The 12,781-nt window shown below is 44.3% G+C and overlaps 1 protein-coding gene across 1 annotated transcript in view; it reads right to left on the reverse strand.

The window, feature by feature from the left end:
* Positions 1-1,239: 1,239 nt before the first annotated feature.
* LOC124712362 (cell division control protein 42 homolog) overlaps positions 1,240-12,781 on the reverse strand; it is a 608,606-nt gene continuing 597,064 nt past the window's right edge. Inside the window, exons 3-4 of the mRNA XM_047242656.1 lie at positions 6,187-6,435; positions 1,240-1,512 (exon numbers count right to left, since the gene is read on the reverse strand). Coding sequence (XP_047098612.1) covers positions 1,240-1,512; positions 6,187-6,435 — 522 coding nt within the window. The remainder of the gene's footprint in view (positions 1,513-6,186; positions 6,436-12,781) is intronic.

Consider the following 12,781-nt stretch of genomic DNA (forward strand, 5'->3'; position numbering starts at 1 on the left):
ACGTTAAAGGAGGTAGCAGCAGTAACAAGATACTATGACATAACACAAACTTGAGTTCGGTCATTGTATCGAGCTACTGCTACATTGCTTAACTTCGTGGATTTCTTGATGATTGTTGACATATTTGTAAAAGAGATATTTAACACTTCCTTTAATTAGTCATATAAGTTTTCAGTTCCAAAGATCACTATGTGTTTGGTGACTGTCCTGATTAAGTGACATACTACAAATTAAAAAATCCAGCGTTTAATTCCCAACTGTAACTAGGAATTTACTGACACTGAGCAACACTAAAGGTAGCTGCAGAGGATAAAATTTAAGAGAAGAACAGATATAGGAATATACCAAAAAGTAATTAAGGACTTTCGATGCAATCATTACTCTGAGATGAAGAGGCCAGAATGGCAGAGGAGTTCGTGATAGACTATATCAATCCAATCAGAAGAAAAGAAGTGGTAGGTCTTTCCCATTCCTCCTCCGACACTGCTATTTGGAACATTGTTCTGGCTGAGTGCACCAGTTCTCAGCTTTGAGAAGGAAAAGGGCATCCTACATCCAACAGGACCATGCCTTCTAAAGTGCAGTGTCACTGAAACCAATTTTAAAACTAAGAACAGTTTTATTTCACTTTTCAAAGAAAATATATTCTTTATGGTGAAGGTTTTAAGTAATTTAATTGTTACTGTGAACTGTTTATTGTGTAATACTGAATTTTGAATAAAATTCACTATTATTCCGTTTGGTATTTTAAATATTTATCAGGAAAAAATTTAAAAATTCGCTGATCTTTATCGTAATATTCAGCCAGTGCTTACATCGAAGAGGAACCCTCAGACCATCCTCAGAAATTGTGTACAACTTCATATCAACTACAGTACGTTGCCCTCCATAAATAAGCTGCTGTTCATGTGATGTGGACCATAAAAATGTATATAAACATACGTGCATAAGATTCACAGATAGCGAGCAATGCGGTGTATTCAACAACATTCAACTGTTATTTGTAAATTATTTTTCCATTTACGACTAAACCATTTTCCTTCACGATGATTTGCTCTACTGTTCTGATGCTAAAGCCTCAGTTCCGTAAGAACCTGCGTGACCATAACAAGATGCTGCTCAATACGGCCGGTAAACGTATCAGTCCGCCGTAGCCGCGGGTGTGTCCTCTGCGGCGACAGTTCTCACAATCGGATCGAGTCTTTGCCCGGCAGACAGGCTGGCGGCATCCGCCGGCCGCTACTCGCCGCCCCCGCCCCCGGCGTCGCCCCCGCCTCCAGCACCCGCGCTCTCGCCACTGCCGCTGCCGCCCCCGGCGCCGCCTCCGCCCCTGGTGCAGCAGCAGAGCCGCCTCCAGAGCGGCCGCTGGCGGGGCTTCGGGGGCGTTGCCGGCCTCAGTAGCCCTCGCCGCCGCAGCGCACACACGATTGCCTGGTCGAACGCCTCCTTCAGGTCCCGCTGCGTCAGCGCCGAAGTCTCCACATACGAGGCCGCACCGATTGTCCGCGCCGCCTGCAGAACGCGGGAGACAAACACAATCAGGAACACGTGTGGGACCTCACTCTCTCTCACTCATTATACTACGTTCAGAATTACTTTAGGAGTGATAGTTAAGCAGGAGCATGTGGAGGAGTGGACGCAGTTGACATATGCCCCAAGGAATGCTTACAAAATCTTACACTTCATTAAACTCGTTAAAACGTGAAAACTATAGTATAGTGCATCAAGATGGATCCCTTCAACTGGCACGAGTATTTTCTGGAAGAGAGCCACTATCAGGCACAGATCCAGGGTGAAGGGAAAGGGGGCAGAAGAGATCATGGCGGTCATGACCACCAAAGAAAACTTTTTGGTAGGTTATATTTTATACATGTCATGTTCCAAATTTCACACCTAATTTTTGAAGAATAAAGAAGGACGAAAACTGAAGCGTTTCGAAAACCTCAAGAAATTACAATCTACGTTTAGGACGTGATACTTTTCACTTGCTTGCCCGAGGGCTTCCCCATGGGGATGAGCTTGCAGCAAGATTGGCATCAAGTAAAGGTGCAAATTCACAGGATGATGGTATCTCCCAATTAAAGGTCCAACACTATTCCCGAGTCCATAGACAGAACCGGCAAGCCACAGCAAGCTGACTAATTTAAGACAGAAAGGGCAATACCCTCCACTAAAATAATAATAATAATAATAATAATAATAATAATAATAATAACAATAATAATAATTGTTGTTGTTGTTGTTGTTGTTGTCTTTAGTCCTGAGACTGGTTTGATGCAGCTCTCCATGCTAATCTATCCTGTGCAAGCTCCTTCATCTCCCAGTACCTACTGCAACCTACATCCTTCTGAATCTGCTTAGTGTATTCATCTCTTGGTCTCCCTCTACGATTTTTACCTTCCACGCTGCCCTCCAATGCTAAATTTGTGATCCCTTGATGCCTCAGGGCATGTCCTACCAACCGATCCCTTCTTCTAGTCAAGTTGTGCCACAAACTTCTCTTCTCCCCAATCCTATTCAATACCTCCTCATTAGTTACGTGATCTACCCATCTAATCTTCATCATTCTTCTGTAGCACCACATTTCGAAAGCTTCTATTCTCTTCTTGTTCAAACTATTTATTGTCCATGCTTCACTTCCATATATGGCTACACTCCATACAAATACTTTCAGGAACGACTTCCTGACATTTAAATCTATACTCTATGTTAACAAATTTCTCTTCTTCAGAAACGCTTTCCTTGCCATTGCCAGTCTACATTCTATATTTAAAAAAAATGGTTCAAATGGGTCTGAGCACTATGGGACTCAACTGCTGTGGTCATAAGTCCCCTTGAACTTAGAACTACTTAAACCTAACTTACCTAAGGACATCACACACAGCCATGCCCGAGGCAGGATTCGAACCTGCGACCGTAGCGGTCGTGCGGTTCCAGACTTTAGCGCCTTTAACCGCTCGGCCACTTCGGCCGGCCTACATTTTATATCCTCTCTACTGCGACCATCGTCAGTTATTTTGCTCCCCAAATAGCAAAACTCCTTTACTACTTTAAGTGTCTCATTTCCTAATCTAATTCCCTCAGCATCACCCAACTTAATTCGGCTACATTCCATTAACCTCGTTTTGCTTTTGTTGTTGTTCATCTTATATCCTCCTTTCAAGACACTGTCCATTCCATTCAACTGCTCTTCCAAGTCCTTTGCTGTCTCTGACAGAATTACAATGTCATCGGCGAACCTCAAAGTTTTTATTTCTTCTCCATGAATTTTAATACCTACTCCGAATTTTTCTTTTGTTTCCTTTACTGCTTGCTCAATATACAGATTGAATAACATCAGGGATAAGCTACAACCCTATCTCACTCCTTTCCCAACCACTGCTTCCATTTCATGCCCCTCGACTCTTATAACTGCCATCTGGTTTCTGTAGAAATTATAAATAGCCTTTCGCTCCCTGTATTTTACCCCTGCCACCTTTAGAATTTGAAAGAGAGTATTCCAGTCAACATTGTCAAAAGCTTTCTCTAAGTCTACAAATGCTAGAAATGTAGGTTTTCCTTTGCTTAATCTTTCTTCTAAGATAAGTCGTAAGGTCAGTATTGCCTCACGTGTTCCAACATTTCTACGGAATCCAATAATAATAATAATAAATAAATAAATAAGACTGACTTCTGAGTTATGCGCAGATGACAAAGTATTTAAGCACACTGAATTTCTCTCGTTTACACGCTCACACAGACCTGTGTTCGTAACTGCAAAGCTTAGCGAAATGATAGATGGGGTACTGTGTGCTGACGTAAGCAGTCCTACTGTACAATGTCTGTACTGTAGTAGACTGCTGTCTGTGTTTCCAAGATGATGGTTGTGAGACCTGAGAAGCATTCAAACCTCGCAATTTTTTCTGCAAATCTTCCACCGAACAATCGTATGACAATTCTTCAATCGTCGTTGAAAGTCTTGGTAATGGCTCCATTTCTAGAAACACACTAAACGTATCTTTTGCACACTCCTGTAAGAAACAAGCTCCCTGAGTGGTCTGAGCTCTGTCACTTACGGTATTGTAACGAAGCTATCTGCAACTCAGCAGGTAATCCCATTTTACGAATAGGAGACGCAAGACAAATAACAGGGGTTGCAGTGCCTGAGAAAGCGGTAGAGCAAAGATAGGGTGCGATGGTCTCAACGCTAATTGACACGTAACATGATAATTGTCTGTAGGCTGGTGTGATATGGACGAGAAAGCGTACTTCGTAAATCCATCGCAAGTAAGCATTCATCGCCAATTCTTTCGTATGAAAGTCCTTGGAGAACGGCATCGCCATAGTCAAGTATGGGGAGTACTAATGTCCCTTCGAGCTTCTCTTCAAGCTAGAAAGGAATTACTGTTTTATATATCTATAGTGAGTAAAGTAACGCTCACACTTTTTTTTTTTTTGTTTTTGTTTTTTTTTTTTTTTTTTTACAGACTGCGATTGTGTTATCGGCACAGTCTAAATGATGGTCCGGAATTATCCCCAAGTTTTTGCCGAAGAAGAAAAGGTTATTTCTGTGCTGTTTAGGGTTAATGGTGCCAGTCCTGTTTCAATCTTGGGACGTAAACTCTGCCAGAAGTTGGAAAAAGTTCGAAAGAAGACTTACCCTATACATAACGTTCTTCCTTTGCTCCATGACCTAGGTTTTATGCCTTCGGCACTACATTTACTGTGAGGTGCACTTGCACTACTGATGAGTGTTTTTGAAATTCTAGCTCGACCTTCAATTCCCTGCTTATGGAGCTCCCTTCGTGTCGTTTTGATGCTGACCGAGATCCCGAGTTCAACATGCAGTTCTGCGGTGACTTTTGCAGCTGTTTGCCTCTAATTTTTTGTCATAATCCTCTTCGATGAACGTCCGTCACGATAGCTCTACCCTCTTTCGCCCGCGTTGGGACTTGGCGGATGAAGTTTTTCCACTTTTCCTGTGTACGGTATAGATCTTCGATACGGTTTCTCTTGAAACTGTAAACACTTCAGACACCTTGTGTTACGTAGGCACACACCATACGACTACAAAAAAGCTGCTCCTGCTAGGATTAAACGTACCTCAGACAAAATGCACTCAGAAGTACAAGCGACACTATTTTGGCCACGATTGGTACTTGCAACGTAATGAGGACATTTCACATGTGCCGTTAGTGTTCAAATACAAGAGCGCAACCAGCAGGCGTGGCTAGCACATTCATATATGTTCAAGCATGCATTTCTCCCGGAGTTTCCACATCTTTGTCGAATCCTTTACTGGATGGTTATAGTTAAAGTTCACTTACTCACGGAGGTTCGGTTTGGACTGTAATTATCATACAACAGCAAAACTTGCTAAATATGGTAATGAGTTGACGCACAACCGATTTACACTGAACAAAAAAATAGTTCCAATTTTGACCTCCACGTGCAAGTCTGGCGCTGTGACACCATCTTGTCAAAGTCTCTGGTGCTCTTATCGACAAGTTGTGTAAGCGGCCGTTAATAATAAAACCAACATTATACCTTTCTCAGTCATCTAACCTTTTCTCCCCACGTCCAGATCCTAAGCCATTACATATGGAAACACTTGCATTACGTCTTTCTTGCATTCACAGCGCCAGTTTTGCTCCTGGTGGCCGACACTACAACTATTTTTTTTCCCAGCGTAAACCGATTCCGCGTTAGCATACCTATCAAGTTTCGCTGCCCTACGATGACTAAAGCTAAATTGGACTTCTGTAAGTAGAAAGCACTCCGTCATCAGGCCACAAGTGGCCCACCGGGACCATCCGACCGCCGTGTCATCCTCAGATGAGGATGAGGATAGGAGGGGCGTGTGGTCAGCACACCACTCTCCCGGTCGTTACGATGGTTTTTTTTGACCGGAGCCGCTGCTATTTGGTCAAGTAGCTCCTCAAACGGCATCACGAGGCTGAATGCACCCCGAAAAATGGCAATAGCAATGGCGCCCCTGATGGTCACCCATGCAAGTGCCGGCCACACCCGACAGCGCTTAACTTCGGTGATCTGACGGGAACCGGTGTATCCAACTTCTGTAAGTAGCTGCACTATAATTATAACCACCTGCCATTATTGTTATATTGTGGATAGCAGACGGCGCGCGCTTTGTGTGTGTGTGTGTGTGTGTGTGTGTGTGTGTGTGTGTGTGTGTGTGTGTGTTACCTGGGCAGCGCGGGCGGCGGAGACGGGCGCCTGGCCCGCGGCGGCGAGTGTGGCCAGCAGGCGGGCGTCGCGACGCCGGTCCGCCTGGGCGCCGACCAGCACCAGCGGCGCGTCCGGGCAGTGGCGCCGCACCTCGGGAGCCCAGCGCCTCTCCACGGAGCGCAGCGTCGCCGGCGCCACCACGCTGAACACCACCAGGAAGACGTCCGCGTCTGGGTAGCACAGCGCCCGCAGCGGGTCCAGCGCGTCCTGCACACACAACACACCAGAGACCTTGTAACCGGCGCGTACTTCCTCTCTACCCTCAAAACCAAACTACACTACTCGCCATTAAAATTGCTACACCAACAAGAAATGCAGATGATAAACGGGTATTCATTGGACAAATATATTATACTGGAACTGACATGTGATTACATTTTCACGCAGTTTCGGCGTATAGATCCTGATCAATCAGTACCCAGAACAACCACCTCGATAAGCCTAGGCATTGAGTCAAACAGAGCTTGGCTGGTGTGTACAGGTACTGCTGCCCGTGCAGCTTCAACATGATACCACAGTTCATCATGAGTAGTGACTGGCGTATTGTGACGAGCCAGTTGTTCGGCCACCATTGACCAGACGTTTTCAATTGGTGAGAGATCTGGAGAATGTGCGGGCCAGGGCAGCAGTCGAACATTTTCTATATCCAGGAAGGCCCGTACAGGACCTGCAACATGCGGTCGTGCATTATCCTGCTGAAATGTACGGTTTCGCAGGGATCGAATGAAGGGTAGAACCACGGGTCGTAACACATCTGAAATATAACGTCCACTGTTCAAAGTGCCGTCAATGCGAACAAGAGGTGACCTAGACGTGTAACCAATGGCACACCATACCATCACGCCGGGTGATACACCAGTATGGCGATGACGAATACACGCTTCCAATGTGCGTTCACCGCGATGTCGCCAAACACGGGTGCGACCACCATGATGGTGTAAACAAAACCTGGAGTTATCTGAAAAAATGAAGTTTTGCCAATCGTGAACCCATGTTCGTCGTTGAGTACACCATCGCAGGCGCTCCTGTCTGTGATTCAGCGCCAAGGGTAATCGCAGCCATGGTCTCCGAGCTGGTAGTCCATGCTGCTGCAAACGTCGTCGAACTGTTCGTGCAGATGGTTGTCGTCTTGCAAACGTCCCCATCTGTTGACTCAGGGATCGAGACGTGGCTGCACGATCCGTTATAGCCATGCGGATAAGATGCCTGTCATCTCGACTGCTAGTGATACGAGGCCGTTGGGATCCAGCACGGCGTTCCCTATTACCCTCCTAAACCCACCGATTCCATATTATGCTAACAGTCATTGGATCTCGACCAACGCGAGCAGCAGTGTCGCGATACGATAAACCGCAATCGCGATAGGCTACAATCCGATCTTGATCAAAGTCTGAAACGTGATGGTACGCATTTCTCCTCCTTACACGAGGCATCACAACAACGTTTCACCAGTCAACGCCGGTCAACTGCTGTTTGTGTATGAGTAATCGGTTGGAAACTTTCCTGATGTCAGCACGTTGTAGGTGTCGCCACCGGCGCCAACCTTGTTTGAATACTCCTAAAAGCTAATCCTTTGCATATGGCTGCATCTTCTTCCTGTCGTTTAAATTTCACGTCTGTAGCACGTCATCTTCGTGGTGTAGCAGTTTTAATGGCCATTAGTGTAGATCCTGGCGAAACAAATTCTCATTCTCTCGTCAGTCTTACAAATCCTGAGCAGAAGAATGCTGACCACCGTTGTAGACTCCAAAGAAGCATATGATTCAGTTGATAGATGTACGCTCTTTACTATACTGAAGGAGTTTGAAGAGGATAGAAAGGCAAAACATTTTATTAAATAAGCGTTAACTGATTCAACTTCGAAAGTCTAAATTCCAAACTGAGATGTCTGATCAGTTTGATATAAAAACAAGGGTCCACCAGGGAGACAGCCTACCCCATTTAATGATCAGTCTAGTACTGAAAAAAAGTAATTAAGAGTTGGCAAAAAGAAGTAAAAGGAATAACCTATGGCAGACAACGCGAAACTAAACTTCACGTAAGACGTAGAGGATCTAGTGAGTAAAGAAAAGACAGAAAATAGGCGATGAGCTCCCTTGAAAAACTTCATGCATGCATGTCCGAACGGCTTTGTTTAGTACTATTCAGACACTGCGAAAAACAGGTATTCCAAACCTGTAAAACATACCCGACAAGGGAAACACCACGAGAATAACATTGTCTCTCCCTGTGCGGGAATCACAGGAAATGTGTGGGAGCATAGGACGTAAGCACCGTGACATACAGAGGTTTGGGTCGGTGTGGGATGCGTGTACGGATAGCCGAATGGTTAAGGAGACCGCTCGTGACAGGCGGAAAATCGTGGTTCGCGTTTCGGTCCGCACAAATTTTCACATGTCACTAACCATTTGTAAAGCTGATGTATGAATTATTCGCAGTTTGCAAATACCTTTCCCCAACGGGAGAGTTATTACATTACAAAACGTTTGTAGAATTACATGGAGTAGTTACAATCAAAAATAAATATCTCGTAAAGCAAATTTAAAATATTACATTACAGCAGTCAAACCTAAAAAGTTATAAGCATCAGTGAATGTAAACGTTAGAGGTAGAGCACCGACTACAGACAGAGAAAAAGAAAAAAAGGAAAATTTTTGTCCTGTTTGTGTTGAGGCAATCTGCATGAAACTAAGATATAGCGAGTTTATCAAAATTTGTAGAACATCTTGGACACTTTCAGAAAAATAAAACTGAAATGATGTGGTCAAATGCTGAGAATGAATGACAGACACTGACTAAAAAAAATTCTCTACCTTGCCCTCTCCAGGATACTTCAAATTGAAAAAACGAGTTCAAGAAATTGGCATTACAAACTAAATTCTAAAGGGCAGAGCTGCTTTCAAAACTTTAATTCACAAGCTTCAGCTTAAAGCTAAACCAAGTGTCACCACTAAGAGAACTTGGACAGAAGAACGTAAGAAAAACTACAGAGAGAAAATGAAATTTTGGGAGAAGTAGAAAGTACACACATCAACGAAATAATTTCAACTGCACTCTATAGCTGGGCATAGCGATGTAGAAAAAAGCATGCAACTGGAACATTTAATTCGCATTTCAATGAAATAAGGAAATTAAACAGTTTCCAGGACACCTCAGAGTAAGTTTGTCTGGGTGGCAAGTAGATACACATCCAAACTCTGCAAGCCGCGTTACTGTTGCAACAGTCCTAATGTTACTGCTGTACATGTAGTTTTATTTTTTTTCCAATGTTCCCCTTTTAAAGCAGTGGTGCTAGGTCGACGCCGTAAAGATATTGGTGGAGGAATGGAATCATAGTTGCACGAGACGGACAATCGGTGAATTAATTGCAGGACAGCGACGAAGTAACGAGTTCAGTATAGAGACAGCCAAAGCTGGAAGGTTCACTTTTTATTTAATTGATTGCTAGCTTCGGGTTACTTGAACCCATTTCCAAATCATCCAGATGGACAGACGGAACAGTATTGTCTGATATAGCATATAGACCATAGCAAGATTATATACATAAACATAACAGTCAAGTTTAACCATGAACAGTGACAGAACAAACAAGTCATGAATTAAATAAAAAATGAATCTTGCAACACTGATTAATATTTCTGGAAAAGTGTTTCATGTTGAACAACGAGCCATCATGCAGATTTTCAAGCCGCCAGGGGACGCACTATCTGGTCGGAAGCAGCGTCAGCGGTGACGCCAATACATGGCTCGTGTTGCACACAATTTGCAAAAGCCGTGTACGAGAAGAGCAAAAACTCAAACTCTCTAGCAACTTGCTACCGCCAGTCATTGTCTAACATTCATGTCTGACTGACGTAGTGTTTTTAATTGCGCCAGACAAAGATAACTGGTTGAATCATATTAATCGGGTCTCAGTTAAAGAAAGGATACCCAGATATTACGAGGAAGGCGCAATGAGTTCAGATGTGTTGTTCAAAACTGACAAGGTTTTTTTTGCTCAGCAATGCACTGTTTTACATGTGAGCCGTATTTCAGTGACTCTAGTGTTGTATCCGCCTGATAGTCCTTTTCTCCAAATACCAGGCAGGCCGTGCGGGTAGCCACCCCGCCAGGCGGACGTGTGTAAACGGCCTCCGCCACACCAAGCTACGAGGTGTGACAAAGTAACGAGACTGATGTGAAAAAAATGTTGCTTACCGTTTTAGTCAAGTTCAGTGTCGTCTCCTTCAAAGTAGTTCCCTTCTGATTACAGACACTATTTCCAGCGCTTCTGCCATTGATGGTAACATTTCTGGAATCTTCTGTAACATCCTCCAAGACCCTCGTCACAGCTTTTTGGACATCTTGTGTTGTTTGAAAATGGTGTCCCTTGCCCGCCGTATTGACTCTTGGAAATGGAAAAAAGTCACACGGAGCGCTATCTGGTGAATAAGGTGGCTGTGGTAGTACTGAAATTCGTTTTGAGGTTAAATATTGCTGTACTGACAGAGCAGAATGGGTTGGCGCATTATCATGATGCAGAATCCAGTTATCAGCAATGTTGGCACGGACAAAAAGAACTCTTTAACGAAGTCTTTCTAAAATATCTTTGTATTAATATTGGTTAACTGTTTCTCCAGGAGGCACCCACTCTTTATGAAGAATTCCCTTGGAATCAAAGAAGCACACAAGCATGCATTTCACTTTTGACTTCGACATGCGAGCTTTTTTTGGTCTGGGTGATCCCTCTGAGCACCATTGCGAACTTTGGCGTTTTGTCTCTGGATCGTACTGAAAAAACCAACTTTCATCACCAGTGATAACACGGCTCAACAACTCTGGATTGATTTCCGTTTGCTCTAACAGATCAGCTGTCACATTTTTCCGTGTTTCTCGCTGTTGTGGTGGGAGATTTTTGGGTACCATTTTTGCACAAATCATTCTTATACCAAGATCTTCAGTTATTAGATGAACTGCTTCTCGATTGATGTTCAGTTCTTCTGCAATCATTTTCACGCATAATATTCGATCAGATCGTACGAGTTCACGCACCTTGGGCAAGTTGACATCCGTCCGTGAGGTTGATGGTCGTCCACTGCGGTCTTCATCTTCAACATTCGTTTGCCTTCACTAAACATTTTATACCAACGAAAAACTTGAGCTCTTCACACAACCTCTTCTCCAAAAGCCTTCTGAAGCTTATCGTAAGATGTCGTCGCGTTTTCACCCTATTTAACGCAAAAAGAAGATGGCTTACCGTTGCGCAATATTATGCGGTTCCATTTCCGTGACGAGAGAGACAAACACGTGTAAACTTATTACACGACTGAGCAGTTGCATTGATGAGCCGCTTGGACTAGAAGCAGCTTATACACCAAGGTCAAAGATATTGTGCCTACACACGCCTGCAGGGTTGCCACATCATGCAAAGAAAATCTCATTACTTCATTGTCGCACCTCGTATATTCTAGTGTGGCCGGCGTGTTTACTATGGAGTTATAAGTTGCCTCCACAACATCTGGTGGCACCAAGCTCACTGACAGGCAGTGTGCCCGTTGCAGCAGAGAGCGCTGTCGGCAGGCACTGTCACTGTCACGTGCTCCATAGCGCCACGCTGATACCAATCCGCTCCAGACTATTTAGGCGACCGTGCTACGCCCACGCCTCAAGTCGGCAGTATCAGCAGCTATGTCCAGCCCCATAAGCAATTCAGCTCCAGTGCTGCCAGTTGGCAGTACCGGAAATACCGGCAGTACCAGCATTTCGTTTCAGCTCTCCACGCCTGCAGATCCGACTCCGTTCGTTCAGGTCTGCACCAGCAGCACGTCAGCCGTCATACGCCTGACGACAACGAGAAAGACAGGCCGTGGCACTTAACGTAACAGCACGTGACACTGCAAGTCTCAGGAATGCCAGCGGCCGTCTCTGGCGGGGAGCGAGTAACTATTTCAGACGAGTTTAATAAATGCACGCACGTGACAAAGTTATCCCCTTTAATGGGTAAATTTTCAGTTACAGATTTATTTCCCGTGGACCCTGCACGGCCAAGCCGACAAGTTCGTTGCGAAGCTCGTATTTCTCGTCGGCCCAGTCGTACACCGGCAGAACCAGCCTAGTAATGTCCCAGGTTTTCACACCGGCAACTACCACAACTCTGGGGTTCTTCATGTATGCACCTCACAGACAATTTCGAGGGAGAGAGATTTCTGTTGTATCTAGTTGCGTGAACATTAATCCAAGGACATAAAACTGAGTTTCGCTTCCTTCATAAAGTTATTCTTTTAAAGTGTTTACGATCACTTCTCAATACGAGGATGCGTTGGACAGGGATTTAATTTTGAATGTATTATATTACAATTTAATTCTTGGAGTGAGATGTGTTACACGGAGAAATAGTTATTCCTTTGAAATTTATATTCGCCTGGAGTAGCGGAACTTTATTGTAGGAATTACGCTTCTGTAGGTCGCCAGATGCAAATTTAGGACCCTTAGAACACTTTAAACAATTATCTGTTGCCCAATACCGAGGATTTGTGTGTTAGGCTCCTTTCTGAGGGACGCTATCTCTGGGCTA

The sequence above is a fragment of the Schistocerca piceifrons genome, chromosome 8 (assembly GCF_021461385.2).
Source record: "Schistocerca piceifrons isolate TAMUIC-IGC-003096 chromosome 8, iqSchPice1.1, whole genome shotgun sequence".
Taxonomy (NCBI): Eukaryota; Metazoa; Arthropoda; class Insecta; order Orthoptera; family Acrididae; genus Schistocerca; species Schistocerca piceifrons.